This window comes from Ziziphus jujuba, chromosome 11 (genome assembly GCF_031755915.1).
Source record: "Ziziphus jujuba cultivar Dongzao chromosome 11, ASM3175591v1".
NCBI classification, from domain to species: Eukaryota; Viridiplantae; Streptophyta; class Magnoliopsida; order Rosales; family Rhamnaceae; genus Ziziphus; species Ziziphus jujuba.
The window spans coordinates 14,984,720-15,004,348 of NC_083389.1; the positions used below are offsets into that span (position 1 = coordinate 14,984,720).

The 19,629-nt window shown below is 33.7% G+C and overlaps 2 protein-coding genes across 2 annotated transcripts; both read left to right on the top strand.

Moving 5' to 3' along the window:
* The first annotated feature begins 2,849 nt into the window (after positions 1-2,849).
* LOC107427230 (calcium-dependent lipid-binding protein) lies at positions 2,850-11,448 on the top strand. Its single transcript, XM_016037607.4, has 12 exons — positions 2,850-3,200; positions 3,318-3,459; positions 4,530-4,631; positions 4,716-4,766; positions 5,275-5,395; positions 5,803-5,924; positions 6,028-6,126; positions 7,762-7,842; positions 7,939-8,024; positions 9,136-9,361; positions 10,376-10,540; positions 10,786-11,448. Exons 2-12 carry the CDS (start codon positions 3,355-3,357, stop codon positions 11,155-11,157), a joined length of 1,530 nt encoding a protein of 509 aa, XP_015893093.1. The 5' UTR covers positions 2,850-3,200; positions 3,318-3,354; the 3' UTR covers positions 11,158-11,448.
* A 4,203-nt stretch (positions 11,449-15,651) lies between these two features.
* On the top strand, positions 15,652-18,216 carry LOC125419469 (receptor-like serine/threonine-protein kinase At2g45590). The gene has a single exon (XM_048465584.2). The coding sequence runs from the start codon at positions 15,954-15,956 to the stop codon at positions 18,063-18,065; it is 2,112 nt and encodes a 703-aa protein (XP_048321541.2). The 5' UTR covers positions 15,652-15,953; the 3' UTR covers positions 18,066-18,216.
* Positions 18,217-19,629: the final 1,413 nt, after the last annotated feature.

Here is a 19,629-nt window from a genome sequence, read left to right on the forward strand (position 1 = left end):
AATGATTCTACCATAGTTAGAAACGATAATAATAATAATAATATGTAATTATTTTCCTAGAAAAACACGTTATTACTTGTTTACCGTTTTGCTAAAAAAAGAAAAATGCTTGCCTTGTAACGGAAGAGAAGTAAGAACAAAAAAGTAAAAGATACAGATTTAGTAAATGTTGAATGTTTGAATAAAAACTTTCATATTCATTAGAAACCTCCCTTATTTGGAGGGTCTTTTGTGCTTAATGCAGCCTTAATTACCCAAAAAAAGAAAAAAAAAGAAGCCCAATTGACACGAGTTCATGTCTTTTTTCCTTATATTGTCTCTTTTCTACATCTCACTCCTTGTCTTCTTTGTTCTCTCATTCATCCTCCCTAATCTCTATCAAGCAAGTTATTAATCCCTATTAAACAAGTTATTGAGATTTTAACAATCAAGTTTTTTTTGCTTAGCTACTTTTATAATATGTTATTTTGATTAGTAATAATCAAATAAAATATAATGTATTTCAATTAGAAAATTTTTTTGAAAAATATCAAAATGATACCAATATTTCATGGATGAATTGGTTTGCTGTTCACCGTAAAGGTTTGATATCCATTATAAAGTGGCCATTAAACAAGTTATTGAGATTTTAACAATCAAGTTTTTTTTGCTTAGCTACTTTTATAATATGTTATTTTGATTAGTAATAATCAAATAAAATATAATGTATTTCAATTAGAAAAATTTTTTGAAAAATATCAAAATGATACCAATATTTCATGGATGAATTGGTTTGCTGTTCACCGTAAAGGTTTGATATCCATTATAAAGTGGCCATTAGATCAAAACTCTGTCTTATATATCTTGCATGCCTTGTCTTTAGATGAGTCTCAATTTTTTAAAGAGAAAGTTATTGAATATTATTTTATATTACAAAAGGATGTTTTCTTGTTTAAATTCATTCTTAATAAAATTTCACTGATTTCCAATATATATATATATATATATACATAAAATAAATATATTAAATGTTGTCATATTTTTATAAGATTTTATATCTAATTTCAAATAATAATTATCAATGCATCTATACCTAATATTTTAATTTATAAAAAAATAATTTTTAAATATTTTTTAGGAACAACTTAGATGATAATGACTATTGGTGTTAATTAGTCGATGAAGCTAAAAGATCTTTATTCTCAATTTATCATTTTATTTTTATTTTTTTGAAGACTCAGTACATCAAATGTTTAAAAAGAAAAAAAAAATTGCTTCAAATTTTAATAACTATGCATTTGTCCCATAATTGTATTTCATTCAGATAAAGAGAAAAGCATATATCATATATGTACACACATGTAAAAGTAAATATTATTCATACACATATACATGCACTTTTAATCTTCATTTAAAAAAAAAAAAAAACAAATTAAGCATGGACTAAATGTGTTGAATATTGTTTGAACCAAAATCTCACTTAGGCTATAAGAGTATAATTTCAAGTACTTTAAGAGTTTTGTAGTTTTTTGGATTATAAAATAACCCTTTTGAAAGGTGGTGTATATATATCTATGAGATAGCGTACAAAAATACTTCTGATGAGTTAGAGCCACAATTAACATGGGCCTCTTTTTTTTATGAAATTTAACACGTGTCTCTTTCTCATACTCTACTGTATACCTTTTTTTTTTTTTTTGTTTTTTTGGGTAACTTAACTCTATTCTATATCATTAGAACAGTCTCTAACATTTTAGTTTTTAAAAGCAAAAAGTCTTTAAAATTTGCAATTTTACTATAAAAAGGAAGTTGCAATTTTGAAATTTTTTGAAAATAAATAAAAATAATTCAATACAAATGATTTTTATTTTTTTTATTTTTCCTTCGGATAAATGCAAATGAAAGTTCAATTACATTGATTTGGGTCTCTCTTTTTGGTTGGTGAAAAGCTAATCGACAGGAAGTTATAATAGTTAGGTTTTCTTTTAACAAGATGATTTTTTAATTTATTATTTGAAACAAATGGACTATACTGTTGAGAATGGTTGGACGGCAATTCCCATGAACAGCTCAATAACATCGAAATAATATATTCTTGCCAATAAAAAATAAAAAATAAAAAATAAAAAATAAGAAATAAGAAATAAAAATAATATCTCAATATTTCATAGAATTTAAGAAAACAAATAAAATAAAACCTAGTTAATTCTAGCACAATACAAGGATTATTGTCGGACTCGGACAAAGCTATAATTTGTTGAAAACAATGTTTCTTTATTCCCATTTGCGAAATATAGCTTCCCAAATTTCAAATGATAAAAGCCCAATAACTAAAACATTATTAGTATAATCATTCATTTTTTTCTCTTCTATAAAAATTGTCATAATTATGTAACTATTTAGTATGACAATGAAGGAAAATAATCTCAATAGGACCTATCCACCATTCGAACCATAAATTAACATTATCAAATATATATATATATATATATATCAATTTTTTTTTGGCTTAATATATATATTAATATATCATTTTATCCAATAAAAATAGTAAAAAAAAAAAAATAGTAAAAAGGACATGGGACAGTGAACATACAATAACAATAAGGTAGTACAAAATCTCCTTTTTTTTTGGGGTGTGTAAAGTGAAGATAAAAATATTTTCCAGAAACACAGAAACGGCCAAAACGGTCATAGACTCATAGGTATCTGATTGAAAACCGAAAGCAAATTTAAAAAAAATAATAAAGTAAAAATAAAAATAAAAATAATAAAAAGAAGAATTGAAAGCAAGAAAACTCCATGGCCTACCAGTCTTTGAAAAATTGCCGTCTTTCATTTTCCATTTAAAATCTCTGAGTTTATTTTTGATTTTGGGTAAAAAAAAAAAAAAAAAAAATCTTGTGGAAAAGAGAGAAGGTGAGCCAGCCGACGACGACACACACAAGTATTTGAGAGCGACATTTTTAAAAGCGAGAAAGAAAGCAAAGAAAGAAAACTCACACTCTTTGTTTTCAGAAAGAAAAGTAGAGAGAGAGAAAATTAAATTAGATAATGCATAATAAATGCGGGTTTTCGTTTTTTCTGTATATATAATAAACTGATCCATGTCTCTCTGATCCCCAATTTTATTCATTATTTTTCTTTTTTTTTTTTTTTTTTTTGTGGTTTAATTGCTCGGTCTTTTGCTTTTCCACTTCTTTTCCTCTTTTGCTTCACTGGTAAGTCTCTCTCTCTCTTTCTTGATTTTATTGTTGATTCTGTGTTCATTTGCATGCGAATTTTAGTTCTGCTTGGAATTTTGTGTTTTTTTGTCGGTTTTGATTCGTTTTTGGTAGGGTTGACGACCGGGTTGTGTTTGGAATCTGAGAAAAAATGGGTTTGATTTCCGGGATTTTGATGGGGATGATATTCGGGATTTCATTGATGGCCGGATGGCGTCACATGATGAGGTACCGGAGCACTAAGCGAGTCGCTAAGGTATGGTAGTTGGGATTTTTATGCAATTGATTTTTGTATTTTTAGTTTTCTTTGTGATGCATTTTGTTTTATATGTTTGAATTTATGTCATTTATTGTAGTTTTTGTTAGATATTTGAAGCTAAAGGTGTAATTGGTTGAGGTGAATTTCTTGTCATTCGGTTCCATTTGTGCAACGGAAGGCTATGAAATGTATCAGTTTTGCATTAGGCTTGAGTTGGTTTGAAAATTTTGTGTGTTTGGTTGTTTAGATGGTAAGAATGTGAAAATTTGGCGTGAAACTTTTGGTAGTAGAAAGTGAGCTATATTGCAAGGATAAGAATACTTTGCTTTTTCTTTTTGGAGTTTGGTATCAGGATTGGAGGGTTGTGAAACACGAGATTGGACAAATCTGGATTATTTTCATTTGAGCAATTTCATCTTTAAAGGGAGATTTTACATGATATGGAGAGGTATGGTTTAAAATATCATTTCTATTAATTTTTACGATGTGAATTAAAAAGATAAATTAGGCAACCAACTAGTTATTGGGAAATGAAGCGACAAACTAGAAGGTTTTATTCGGCTGAGCAACTAAACTGACTTTAATACACCTCAATGGCATGCTGCTTGTTTTCTAGAGTAGGAAAATCACAATGTGTTTGACATGATTGTCAGACTTATGATGAAGGTTGATGGTTTGAAATGAGAATGGATGGATGCTTAAATGATGGAGCAAGACCTCCTAGGTTAGGGCTTTTATTTGCTTGTGAAAGAGGTAGGAAGCGGGCATAACTTGCTGGAAAGAATTTTTGTTGGTGTGGGAATATGTGCTGACCATTGATTTTGGATAAGATTTGAAAATTTTAGTAGAAAGGAAGAAAGAGACAGTACAATGGAGCACCAGCATGAGTGAGGAGATGGAGGGTTACTAAAGATACAACAAAAATAAAAGTTCTTCCTGAGTGATGTGTATTGGTGTAGCTTAGCCTTCTCGTCTATGCTACTGGACTTGCCCTGTATAAATTTTAATAAAATCTATGGAATAACTACAACTATTCATGATATAACAGTGTATTGTTTCCTCTGCAGGCAGTTGATATGAAATTGCTTGGGTCCCTTAACAGAGATGATTTGAAGAAAATTTGCGGGGACAATTTTCCTGAATGGATATCTTTCCCTGTATATGAACAGGTTAGTTTTGTAATGGTTCACTCTTAAGGTTTATTTCAAGTGTTCATTTTTTTAATTTGTGTTACTGGTTTGATTGTTCTTTAGGTGAAATGGCTAAACAAGCTGCTGAGCAAAATGTGGCCGTTTGTTGCAGATGTAAGTCATACTCATGTGCCATAAAATGGACTTTTTTATTTTCAATTTATTGTAAAATATTTCACTGGAAAAATATATAAATATAATGTCTGTGCAGTCATTTTTAAATTTGTCACTTATGTTTGATTGTCAGTCTTTGTTGTTGAATACCCATCAAATTACATATAGTGGTGGTGAAACTATTAAAAGTGTTAATGATTTGTCTTTTATGACCAACTAAAGAGATAGCCTATTGTCAGATGTAGTACACACCAACCGCTTGGTGGATTGGGTAGTCTTATCTGCATAGCTTGCCAACTCAATTTATGAAAGGAATTTTGTAAATTTCTTAGTGTGTGCTTATGCTTATTCAGACAGAAATCTTCTCATGGGAAGCGTGGAAATAAAGTTTTGTAAAAAAAGTTGTTTATAATTCATTAAGGAGATTAAGGGGCACGAATGGGATGTGTAATAAATTTTCTAGTTCTGAAATACTAACCTGAAATCTGCTGGATATGTTCATTCTCAGGCAGGAGAAATGGTTATAAAAGAATCTGTTGAACCACTACTGGAAGAATATCGACCTCCAGGGATTACATCACTAAAGTTCGGCAAATTGTCTCTTGGTAATGTGGCACCCAAAGTTGAAGGTATAAATCAATTATTGATTTCTAGCAAAAATAAATCTACTTTTGGTTCTCTTTCTCTTCCTTTTGGGTCCATACTCTTTTTTGGAATCCAGTAGCCTAATATCATGGTAATTTTGGTAGGAAACCAACTTTTTTTCATTTTATTTGATGTATGTAAACAAGTGAGTTCTAGCTTGAGGTTGAAGTAAATTTTCCTAGTCTTTGTGTTCTACATTTGTGAAGATTTCTTGCTCTGACATTCGGAAGTGTTTAAATTTCTCCCCAGTTTCAGTTTAACAAGAGTAGTTTGTACTAGTCATCAAAGTAGATACCAACTTCTGTTGTAATTTTTTGTTTTTAAATGGGAATGCTATGAAAAGTTTATGCATATGTTTTGAACATTTGTTCCTGAATATTAATCAATGCAGGTATTCGTGTTCAGAGTCTTAAGAAAGGTCAAATCACAATGGACATTGATTTTCGGTGGGGTGGTGATCCAAGCATCATATTAGCTGTTGAAGCTGCTCTTGTTGCCTCAATTCCTATTCAGGTTCTTGCATTGACAATTAGGTGTTTGGATTGAGTAACATCCTATACTAGTGTCTCTGCGTTGATGTAAAATCGTAACAGGAGAATTTTGATATCTGTTACAGTTGAAGGATCTTCAAGTATTCACTGTTGTTCGTGTTATTTTCCAACTTGCTGAAGAAATACCTTGTATTTCTGCTGTTGTTGTTGCCCTGCTCTCTGAGGTATCTCTTATAAATTCTTAAATGCTGGAAGAGGCACAAGGATTTTTTAACAAGTTCCTTTTATTTATCCTTTTTCCATAGATCTCATGTAGTACAAATTAAATTGCTCACAATTGGGTAATCTTGACCATATTGAGGTGCCAATGTCTTTCATTTACAGAGTAGTGGTTGAGATTGTATGTCATAAATAACTATGGTGCACAAGAAATATGTTGCTTTAGATGGCCATAGTTTGGCTTTATCATGTGGCATTGACAAAAAATTATAGTTATCAATGTCGACATTGCCTAATATATGTTATTGTTTTTCGGTGAATTAACTGGAGTTCTTTGGCTCTAACGTGTGCTACATGCGTGTGTGCGTGCGTCTATACATCCGTTCGTCTGTCTGTCCATCCGTGCGTGTGCATGGCAATTGATCAATATGAATATCATCCCAATTCAGGTCTAGATCGTTTGTGCAGACTTTTGGGGTGCCTAATATTCATGGATGTTTTCCTGTGAAATAACTAGAGTTTTTGGACTCAATATACGCATGTGTGTGTTTCTGTGAAATAACTGGAGTTTTGTATGTGTGTGTGTGTGTGAAATAACTGGAGTTTTTGGATTCAATATACGTTTGCCTGTGCGTGAGTGTGTTTTGGTTTGTCTTTCAAAGAACACTTTTGACAAATTCTTTCCTTATCATCATAACTATGCAATCTTTTTTTTTTTTTTTTTCCTCCTTTTTCGTACTTCTAGTTCTTCAATATCAGTTTAAACTTTAAAGCACATGCTTATTGATGCAAAGATGTAAACTCATTTGAGCTTTAATGTAATAGGATTTTCTAGTTCATAGTGTGTTGTATTTCCTTCATTATTGTTTTCATGGAAGACATTTATGGAAGAGAATTATTCTAGTTTTCGTTATTTCTATTTATGAAAAGGCAATTCTCATAGACATACTAAATTTAGGTAAATCCAAGCAGAATTGTTAGTTAGATTACTCTATACTGATTTACGTACATGCATTTTTTTTTTTGAGAGTTAATTAGTGAAGTAATTAGAATTGTTCCCTGCTAAACACAAATTATTGACACTTGACACTATGTTGGCTTTAAAAATTTATTTTGCTTCAATGATGGATTGTATGGCAGGCGTGTTCTCCAAGATATAGGGGATTCTCATAGACATACTAAATTTGGCTAAATCCAAGCAGAATTGTTAGTTAGATTACTCTATACTGATTTACGTACATGCATTTTTTTTTTTTTTTGAGAGTTAATTAGTGAAGTATTTAGAATTGTTCCCTGCTAAACACAAATTATTGACACTTGACACTATGTTGGCTTTAAAAATTTATTTTGCTTCAATGATGGAATGTATGGCAGGCGTGTTCTCCAAGATATAGGGGATTGGTAGATATTTGGAATTCATTTGACCTTTTTAGATGTGCTTTTTGTCCGGTTTAAGTTAATCAAATAGACAGAGGTGTAGGATTTACAACTCTTTTATATTGAGTAATTCTTCATCAGGTTACTAGTTTTTGTAATGGGACTTGGAATGTCTATAATTGCATGTGAGAAATTGTTCATCTTATTGACAATTCAATTGTGGCGCATCTAATATTAACTAATTCTGTTATACACTTAATCAGCCGAAACCTAGAATTGATTATACTCTGAAGGCTGTTGGTGGAAGCTTAACTGCCATTCCTGGAATTTCAGATATGATTGATGTAAGTTTTCCTTATTGGCTTGCAAACTTAGTTTCTTTCTGATTTTTTGTGTTGCTACTTGAGACCTTATTGTTCTGCTCATGATACAATTTTCAGGATACTGTGGATACAATTGTCACTGATATGCTCCAGTGGCCCCATCGGATTGTTGTTCCAATTGGTGGTATACCTGTTGATTTGAGGTAATAGTTAATATAATTTCCACACCTCCATTTTTTCAATTTTTGCTGTGCATCCCATTACAACTTACAGTTCCTACCCAGTATTCTCACCTTTCATCAAGATATTGCCTTTTACTCTCACCCCTCTCTCTCCCCCCGTACACACTGCTGGATGAGAAGTCTTAATATTGATCAATTGATGACTAAATTCCTAAATATTTGTATATGGGTCCTGGAAGTATTTCTAGACCCTTTTTTTATTCTGTAATTCACGATAAATCCCAAATAATATGTTAGCTTATATATATATATATAGAAAATATACTGAAACTCAAAGTTAAACTTTGCTGTTTATATCTATATATATATCTATATATATTTTATATGCAGCTTCAATGAATAATATCAGCAACAAGTACAATCCTAAATTTTTGTGAAGAAGTATTTGAGAGGTTGATAAAGAAAAAGATAGAGAGATGGCAGAAAAAAATTTAAATTCTAAAGTAGCAATTACAGGAAGGAAATATCTGTTTTTCTGAATTTTCTTATACTTGTGATTGTGCAAATAAAATAAATTTTACTAATATACATTTTTTATATTCCTTGATATGTTACCATGGATAATGCATTGAAGGTGATACAGTTATTACTTTTTACAAATATACTATTTTATGTTTATTATTTAATCATATTTTTACAAACTCTTTGTCTAGTCCAATGGTATTACTTTTTTAATACATTTTATGTGCATGGATGGTGATAAGGCTAGCATATCATGTGTGTTTGCTTCTGTGCACATAATTTACAAACAGATGCTCACCAGAAAAAAAAAAAAAAAAAAAGATTAGAAACATATATGTATATGTTTCAATTGATATCAGTCCATGTAAATTGTCAAGAGTTATGTTTTTGTAGTTAGGGTCTGTTTGGGAGTGATTTCTATGAATCACTGCGAGTGATTTTTCAAGAATTACCTAATTGGTGCTTCTTCTAGAATCACCTAATAGTTGATTTTTCAACAAAAAAATCACTATAAAGAGATTTTTCATAGTGTATAAATCTGGCTTTATGTATATGCATCCATGTATCAGTATATTCTATTAATGATAATGTAATTTTGGTGTTCATGCAGTGAATTGGAGCTTAAACCACAGGGAAAGCTTACCTTGACAATAGTGAGAGCTAATGATTTGAAGAATATGGAAATGATCGGCAAATCTGATCCTTATGTGGTTGTGTACATTCGTCCACTGTTCAAGGTTAAGACTAAGGTCATTGAAAACAACCTGAATCCTGTGTGGAATCAAATATTTGAGATGATTGCCGAAGACAAGGAGACACAGTCACTTATCCTTGAGGTTGTACAGCACTATTACTAATCTACTCATCTTTCTTTCTTAATTTCTTCTTCTTCTATGGCCTTATCACACACACCAGCGCCTTCTGGAGTAGCATGTATATTCATGATGCCTTGCTACTTGGTCTAAATGTTTAGTTGCGCATTTAAATGACCTTGTACGAGAGAGTAGGATGCAACTTGGAATTGCTATATCCAATTATGAAGCATTAGTTAGAAAATAGTAGTAACCTTGCAATTGGAGGTTAAGGATCACATTTTCGTTTGGATGTGCAATTTCGGTTGGTTTATGGATGAAAGTGTTCGGGAGTGCACTATTTTAGATGTTTAGGATGTCTCGAATGTTTCATGATATTTTGGACAATTAGATGGAGACGAAAGGAAATTGTATTCCTTGTTGGTCTTATATTATATATCCTGCTGGAAGAAGCATAAATATTAATCTTCCATGATCCATGATGCCCTTAAAATTTTCTTCTTGGGCACCAAGGCAGAATAGTAATTATAGTGGAAGTACACTGAGAAAAGGACAAGCTTAACTGGCTCACTGAAATCCTCAAACAGATGGTTGATATTTACAAAGACTCAGAAGGTTTTTGATATTTAAACCATGTATCCCTATCTCAGACAATGTGAGTGGAATTGTGGAGATATGAAGTGTACAAGTTTTTAAAGCATTACAGAATATTGTTATACTTAATGGCTTTCACTTATATCTGATTAAAAGTTATTTATTTGCACACATGGTCACATACATATTCAAAGAAGTACAAATATGACTAGGAGCAGCCTTCAACTGTAAATTTTGTTTTCCATGTACATGACTTGAAATATTTGTAGAAATGTCAAAGTTTCCCATCCTCTTTTTCCCATGTTTTTACTGAATTAGTTCTTTGTCCTGGACTGTATTATCTGTATATACTTTGCACAATAGCACTGTTGCATATAATTCTAGTTAAGGTTCTGTTGGAGGAAGCAAAATCTTGAAGCACATTTCTGTGAACTCTACGAACAGGTTTTTGATCAAGACATTGGGCAAGATAAGCGATTGGGAATAGCAAAATTACCTTTGATTGAGCTGGAAGCAGAAATTACAAAAGAGTTTGAGTTGAGACTGCTTCCATCACTTGACACTCTGAAAGTAAAAGACAAGAAGGACAGAGGAACTATCACAATCAAGGTTAGTTTACAATCACTGATGTGTCATTTTTGGATTAACATTTCGATTTTTAGAGTCCTTTGTTATTTTCCTTGTTTTGTTGCATGCTATTCTCATTTTTAATTCCGACATGTCTGTTTAAGATTTATGTAATTTAGGTTAAAGACTTGCAGAAAAAATTTACTGGTATTGAAGGGCTTTTCTTCCCTTCTGTACCAGCCAAGTCTTTTCCTTATTTATCTTAATAGAGTTTCGGTTAATTTCAGATCTTGTATCATGAATTTAACAAGGAGGAGCAGTTGGCTGCACTAGAGGAAGAGAAGAGGATCCTTGAAGAAAGGAAAAAACTTAAAGAACAGGGAGTTATAGGGAGTACAATGGATGCTCTTGATGGAGCAGCATCGTTTGTTGGGTCTGGTGTTGGGCTTGTCGGAACCGGCGTTGGTGCTGGTGTTGGGCTTGTTGGAAGTGGAGTTGGAATTGTTGGGAGTGGACTTGGAGCTGTTGGTAGTGGCCTTAGCAAAGCAGGGAAGTTCATGGGCAGGACTATCACAGGGCAATCTACCCATTCCAGGAAGAGTGGTTCCACGACTCCGGTTAATAGCGTTCAAGAAAACGGTGGTGCAAAGCCACGGTAGTGTTCTTAAAAGAGGTGCTGCTAGACCATGCGAATGCACTTTTGTGGTTTCTATGCTTTAATGTCTAGATTTTACATACTTCTTTTGGTGGTTTTACCTTATGTAGTATTTTCTCCATTGCTGTTCTGTCTAGTATTCTGGAATATCATGGTGTAGGAATTGGTTGTTTCTGAAATTTGTTGCATATGTATCATCCTGATCCTTGTTTATGGTTCTCCCCTACTGGATGTAATTGGAACTTTATAAAAATTTGTACAAAAAAATAAAAAAAAAATTCTGCTTATTTATTTCTTTCAAAGTGTCCCTCATCTCATACCTTTGCTTTGCCTACTGCATTCTCAATTGAGTGACATTTACATTGTCAGTTCCTGAAGTATGTGTAACATGTGGAACTTAAAATGAGAAATTGAAGTGACAAGTAATTTGTCTTAAATAATAATAATAAAAGAAACAAAAATCATATAAGGTACGGAAATTTAGGCTTTATTAGGAGTAACATTTTTTTTTATATCCTAACTTATGCTTCTTTAAATAAGCTTTGTGAGAACTATTTTAACTGGTTTTGGTTTTGAAGTTCTCCTGGATGTCTAAAATTCTAGCAAATTGCACAGCACTCTCAAACGCTTAAAAGTTGCTTTTTGAGTTTCAAAAGCCAAACTCATACATAGTTTAAATCGTAAAAGTTTCCAGTCCCCACTGCTTTTTTTTAAAGTTAATTATATTTTGATAGTCTCTAGTTTCGAGATGATGCAATTTAGATCTTTAGTTTAAACACCATAATGAGTTTTATTTTTTATTTGGTCTATATTAATCCAACTATTATCAATTTCTTATATTTAAAAAAAGAAAAATTATGTTTAAGGTGCTCTACATAAATCAATAAAGTGTAAACGTCCAATAAAATTTATAAAGGTTGCAATCCATACATCATTCAAGAGTTAAAAATCATAACTATTAAGTTTATAGAAGGTTTAATGTATATTAAATTAAAAATAGAGAGTTAAATGTAATGAGTTTTAAAATTGGAGAGTATTATGATGCAATTAACCATTCCTTTTATTCATTTTTTTAAGGAAAAAAGACCCTTCTTCTTCTTCTTTTTTTTTCCCCTTTTTGCCTTTGTTCTTTTTGGGTGAACGGCAATTTATTTATTTATTTTTGGCTTCCAATAAAAAAAGAGAGCATGTCAATAGCAATGTGACTAGGAATTATTATTATTATTAATAATTTATGCTAAGTACTAATAAAAGATGGTTTGGCTTGTCCTTTGGTAATTATTCTTAAAAATTAACTTGACTGAGTGATATTTTCCTGTGCTTGAATCATGAAAAACCCGATTGATATCTAAACGTGACATTACAAATTGTAATAATGGTTCTCTAACACCATCAGCATCTGAATGTGTTAGCTCAGCTTCAGCTTCACGTGGGCTTCACCATCATTCATTACTAAAATTACAATTAATTATATTGCAGAATAAAACAAGAAAAAATTCATTCAAAGAAACAACCTATTGCTGGAGTATCTTTGCGTTGGCTTAAAATGTCATTTAAAAAATCTCTGAATTTGTTGGAATGTATGTATGTTTGTGTGTGTGTGTGTGTGTGAGAGAGAGAGAGAGAGATTATTGACCTGTGAACCCATTTGCTAATAAGACCAAAATAGCATGGTAGAATTATTCTAATCATTCCAAACAATTTTTAGCCGTTCATCTGTCTTACCCATCATCATACTCATTCATACTACCCAATACATCCAATTTCCAATATATATATATATATATGACACATGGTACGTATCCTAGACAATCCTGCAGGGAATATCTTGATGTTGCAACTTCCAGCTCACCAATTTGTTTAATTTATTTATTAGTTAAAACAATATAAACTCTTTTGAGATCATCATTTTTCATAACCATTATGATTAATGACATAGGTGCTAATAGAGATATGGTAAGGTACTGGAATTGTGACTTAAGAGGGCAACATCTTGAATAGCACTATTGTCTAAGTTGAAATCCAAATTATGTTCCACTATAAATATTGATGTATATGATTAGATTATTCGATTAACATGGATAAACCTATTATTCAGATTGCAAGAGTATTATGAATCTATTATTATCGAGATTGCAAGAGAATTAATTTTTAAGGTTCCAAACTCTAACCAGTGGTATTGCCTCACATATTATCACCTCTACATAGTTTTATTTTTCTACACAATAAAATTCAGAACATTTTCTGTGAAACATGCATATTTTAAATATGATATGCGTGTAATCAATTTCAATGTAAATGTCACATTTTAAATACCATAAGCATATGAATCAATTTCATTCATTCTGAAGAAAATTATCCCACATTCACACCCATAAAATCTTGACTTTGAATCATATTCTTTTTCTTAATTTAGAAGATATTGTAACTTTCTAAAAGAAAAGCATATTTTTATTCTGAAAAAAATATCATTGATCGTTGGTGGTGATGATTATCATCCCAAATGGTCTGGGAAATATCAAAGCTCCATGGGTCAAACATTCGGGTACAGAAGCCGACAAGCGTGGGTGTTTTCAACCTTTTTCCGATTGAGAAAACTGTCATATAAATATAATAAATAATAAATATAAAAGCATAGTGGGACTAGCACGAATCTCAGTCTCTTTCTTACTGCTGCTCTCTCTTTCACTGCCTCGGCTTTCTCTTTGTTTTATTCTCTGACTTTTGGCTCCCTTCTCTATTTGAGACTTATATTTTATTTTAATTTGTCTTCGTATCCTTTAGATTCCACTTACGAAGTTTGCAAAAGTCAAAAACCCTCTTTTATCTATTTAATCAAAAACCACCTTTTGAAAAAAAAAAAAAAAAAACAACTTTTTGGCTGTAATTTAATTTAAAAAATTATGTATAACTTCCTTTATATGTCAATGTGACAAAAAATTAAGTAACTTCAAGTAAATTATGAATATTTTTAAGAATATATAATGTTTTCCTATTACCCAAAAAAAAACAATTAACAATAATAAAGATATAATGTTTTCCAGTGGAAATTCTCTTCTATTATTAAAGTAATCCAACAAACCTTTAATAAAGTTGATTTCATGGACAATCAATTATATTCATGATTTTTGTAATATTATGTCCACACCATATAACTAAATATCCCTTTCTCATTGTTTTCCTCCTTATCTTATTTTTTAACATATATCCATATGAATTTTTTTTTTCTAAGGATAACTCTTCGTTGTCTATTATAGTTTTTTCTTTTTGTTCTTTTGTCTTTGTTTATTACTGTATTTGAGGAGAACTTGTAATTGACTATTATGGTGTATAGCCTAAATATATGTATAAGTGAATTTAATATAATAATACCACATTAATAATTAATTGATCTCTAAAACTTGATAGCTTTGGTATTATTTTTATTATTTACATTTACCTAATCAACCTTCTATTTCTATCTTTGAGAGAATTTGAAATATTTATCGTTACAAAACAATAATTTAATATTTGAATACTATTGAAAAGCAATTGCACCTTTAAGTCAAACCTTAAATTTTTTTTTTTGAATTAATAATACTAAAGTCATCAAACTTATTTACTAAAAGTTTTGGATATTAATAGAGGCGAAATTGTTTTGTTGAGTTTGTTTGTCTATATATCTAAATTTGATTACTTTGTTAACAATTAATATAATAACTAAAATTTAATTAACAAATTTGATTTTTGAACTGTAACTTTCTCAAAATGAAATTTAAAGTAGTAAACATAGATCATCCAAATCAAATAGAGTTAATCCCACTTTTCCAAAGTCATTTTCTTCACAACTTCCTTTTCTCAAAACATTCAAAATTCATAACATATTATACTTCCTGGTTGACTTTTGGTGAAGAACTTTTAATTTTATTTGACAAAAAAATAAAAATATTCTTGGTATACAACAAGTAAGTATACATTGACTTTGGGTAAAAAAAAAGCGTCAAAAGGGTAATTACGTCCAATCAGAACACAAAAAGAAAAAAAAAAAAAGTTCATGAAAAAAGGAACATCGAAGTGAGCACGTGACACGGACACTTCCCAAAGAGGTCAAACCCCATCAAGGACTACATGACGCATTCGTGGTCCTACTAACGTGCGCACGATGCGTAACAAACTCGCTTCCAAAACCCAACGAAAGCAAAACAGAAACTAATCCAAAAAAATAATAATTAAAATAAAAAAGACCAACTCTCCGTCCCACGCGATGTCAAAAAGCGCGTTGGGGTTCTGTATCCCTGAACTCGAAACTCAAGTGGACCCCACAAGCATGGCTCGAGCAATACGTGCTTTGATCCATTTCCATATACCACGCGCGACGGAACATCGCGTGAAATACGCAAACCCAACCCAACCCAACCCAACCATCAACAACAACACACATCGATGTAACGACTTCAAGTAAAGAAAGTCAGAAAGCAACCATTGAAAATCCCTAAGCAAATAAAAAGTCAACACGTGTCTAAACACTAACCGCAATTGGACCTTCACCAATCTGCCTGTCTCTCAACCCCCTGTCACCCATCAATTCCTCCCTAACTAAAAATAAAGATAAAATAATTTCACCAAAAAATAATTAAATATTTTTCATAGAAAAAGGCTAGGCATTCAGGTCACTCTCTCACTTCACTCATTTCTGTTTCCGTAGTTTATTATAGCTTTAAAAGACTCCACGCCAATCTGTACTCTCTCTCTCTCTCTCTATCTCTATCTCCTCCCCAATGTCTCTCTAACAGCCCCTAATTTTCCACTCTTTTTACAACAATGCCATCGCGTCCCACTTCACCACCGCCACCTGCGGTCGTCGTCGTTCCACCGGAGATACCAACCCACCACCACAACCATCGTATCCTCGTCCCCGTACTCGCCGGAACCCTAACTCTAACGTTCATAACCGTCGTCGTCGTCATCCTTCTCCTCTATCGCAAGCTCTCCTACAGCCGCACAGCTCCGTTCGACCAGAACCACCAAAACGGCCAGAACAACAACCAGCAACAGCAAGAACAGCAGCAACAACAACGATTCTCCTACTCCTTACTGCGGCGAGCCACCGGTTCGTTCTCGGCGTCGAACCGGTTGGGTCACGGTGGGTTCGGGTCCGTATACAAAGCCACTCTTCCTTCAGGTCAGTCTCTTGCAGTGAAGCTAATGGACTCTCATGGTTCAATTCAAGGCGAGAGAGAATTCCACAACGAATTGTCTCTGGCTCTGAATCTGAGCTCTCCTTATATACTTTCCCTGTTGGGTTTTTCTACTGATCGAAGGGGACGAAAGCTGCTATTGGTTTACGAACTCATGCCCAATAGAAGCCTCCAGGAGGCTCTGTTGGACCGAAAGTGTGCGGAGCTCATGGATTGGAAGAGGAGGTTCCGCATTGCCCTTGACATTGCTCAGGGGCTCGACTACTTACACCACGCATGCAATCCTCCTGTGATTCATGGCGATGTGAAACCCAGCAACGTTTTGCTTGATTCCGAGTTTAATGCTAAGATAGGCGATTTCGGCCTCGCGAGGTTGAAGACGGAGGATCAGGATCAGGGTCATGTGGTTGTTGTGGAGGAAGAGGAAATGGAGGAGATTGTGAAGAAGAAGAAATGGAAAGGAGGAGGAGTGGCTGAGGCTGCTGGTGGGGAAGATAACGGGTCGATCTTGGAAGAGACGGAGAGTGTAAGCGCGAGTGTTCTGACCGGTGGATTCGAAGAAGGTGTGGCGGCTGATCGTTCGCCGGAGAGTAGTTGCGTCGTTAGGATCTTGGATTCGGAGGCGTCGCCGGAGGCAGGGTTGCCGTTGTCGCCTGAGACGGCAACGGCCGATAAGGCGAGTGTTTCCGAAGGGTGTTTCGATAAATTCAGCGTCGAAAGTGGGAAAGATTTGATTGGTAATGGAAGGAGGAAAGGGGGTTCAGGGAGAGATTGGTGGTGGAAGCAGGACAATGGAGGTGGGTCCGAATCAGGGAGAGTGAAGGACTATGTGATGGAATGGATTGGAAATGAGATAAGCAAAGAGAGACCCAAAAGCGAATGGGTTGCTGCTTCTCCGACCTCGGTCGAAAATGGTGGTGGTGGATCACTCACCGCTGCCAAGACTGTGCAGAAGAAGCGGAGAAAAAGATTGGATTGGTGGGCTTCTTTAGACGAAGACAAAATTCGAAAGAAAGACCGGAATCGAAAGCCAAGAGAATGGTGGAAGGAGGAATTCTGTGAGGAGCTAGCTAAGAAGAAGAAAAAGAAGAAGAGAAATTCGAATGGAGGAGAATTATGGTGGCAGAAAGACGAGGATGACGAAGTACAAGAAAGGAAGAAGAGGAGGAGCAAGAGTAGCAGAGGCAGCATTGATTGGTGGTTGGATGGTCTTAGTGGTGAGCTAAGAAGTGGCCGGAGAAACAGCCAAGATTGGGTTAGCTGCGAAATACCAAAGAGTGGTGGCATTAGTAGTACACCAAGCATGAGAGGAACTGTTTGCTATGTTGCCCCTGAATATGGTGGTGGTGGGCAGCTATCAGAAAAGTGCGATGTTTATAGCTTCGGGGTACTGATTCTGGTCTTGGTTTCAGGGCGGAGGCCGCTGCAAGTGACGGCCTCGCCGATGTCGGAATTCGAAAGGGCCAATCTCATTTCTTGGGCTAGGCAACTTGCTCGAAGTGGCAAGCTTTTAGATCTTCTGGACCCTTTAATCCATTCATTGGATAAGGAACAGGCATTGCTTTGCCTTACAATTGCTCTGCTATGCCTGCAGAGAACACCCAGCAAACGGCCCTCAATGAAGGAAATTGTTGGGATGCTTTCTGGTGAGGCAGAGCCACCCCACCTGCCTTTTGAGTTTTCACCTTCGCCACCTTCCAATTTTCCATTCAAATCCCGGAAGAAGGCCCGGTGAGTCTTGTAATCAGATGCATCTTACCATTTTCATTTTAACTCTAGGGAAGTGTAATGTTCTTAGGTTTCTAATTATCATGCTTTGTAGAAAAAAATGATGATCTATAAAGGCCAAAGGAGTTTCGTATATATATCTATATATACTTTTTCCATTGATTCAGGCTTATTTTTATTTTTGCTTGTTCATTTTGAAGTTTTGCTCTTGATCTGTGCTTCTCTTTTTCAATCATGACATTTCTGGAGTCCAACGATTTAGGGACATACATAACCCGCTTATCGTTTGCTTGTACATGTTGTTGATGTTTAGGTATCCAAGGCTTTGTAGAAAAAGATATTGGAAATGATGCTTTCTTTTTTTTCCTCCCCCCCCCCCCCCCCCCCCCCCAATACTGTTAATCAGCAAATTTCCTTAGTGCTCTGAAACTCGAATGAGTAGCTTCCTTTTAATGACTTTAGGACCTGTGGCCCCAGAAATTGTGTATCCTTTTCTGTTGTCTGCTACCTTTTAAAAGTGGTCTGAGTCTGTGCTAAAGTAGCATCAATTTCAGTAGAAGGGAACAAATCATGGTCCCATTCCCTTTCTTTTTCTTTCACAAAGTGATTAGTTAGAACAGTAACTTTGCTGGCATAGAGAGAGTTAATACTGGGTGCCTCCAAATGGGAAAGTTAGAACTTTCTTGGAATTTGGGTTTTATAACCACTTGATTGTACTTCTTTGTGGCATACCCAGCGCATGATAGGTCTTTTAGCTGCAATCAAAAAAAGCAGCCTAAACTGTCAAGGGTCACTTTAATAGTTTGGGTGCTAGGCCTGCTAAAAATACTATAATAAAAAGGTATTCTTATGACTCATACTTTATAAATTTAACTGCGACATTTCCAACTTAACTACACCTTTGGAGCCCCCTAATTTGTCAAATGCATGACTGGATGTACCGTAGGATTTCGTCTTATGTGTAGCTTAATGCTTTGGTTTCTAGTTCCTGGACATTAAACCAGTATTTTGTTTTTGAACTTTAAGGACGTGTTGACAAATATAACATGCGAGCTTTGATCTGCATCTATATTTATAACATTTAGAGCACATATAACATTAAGAATCATTTTGCTGTTTAGCTTGGTAAACAGAATGAGAAATGAATGCTAAGACAGCGCACAAGTTCATTGTGTAATACCAGTAATCTGAAGGAAAATGGACCTCTGTTTGATTGTTTTATTTTATTAATCCTAGTAAATACGCATATTACGTGTTATTAAGTTATAGGCTTCTTTTGAGGAACTTTTCTATGCTTGTCACTCCTGAACTGAATGTGATTCCATGTTACCATGAATGCTAAAGGAATATGACTTTATGGCATTTCAATGACTTTATGTGATAGAATAGATTCTCCAATTTTTGGCTACATTTCATCCTAATCTACTGTTTAGATTTGCACAGCTAAACTGGTATCCTTGTTTAAAACGAAGAATTTTGAAATACTCAATTTTTATCAAAAGTGGAGTTTTCCTGTCACATGTATTAGAACTTTGGCATTGTGAGCGACTTGTATAGGTCATTTCAATGGA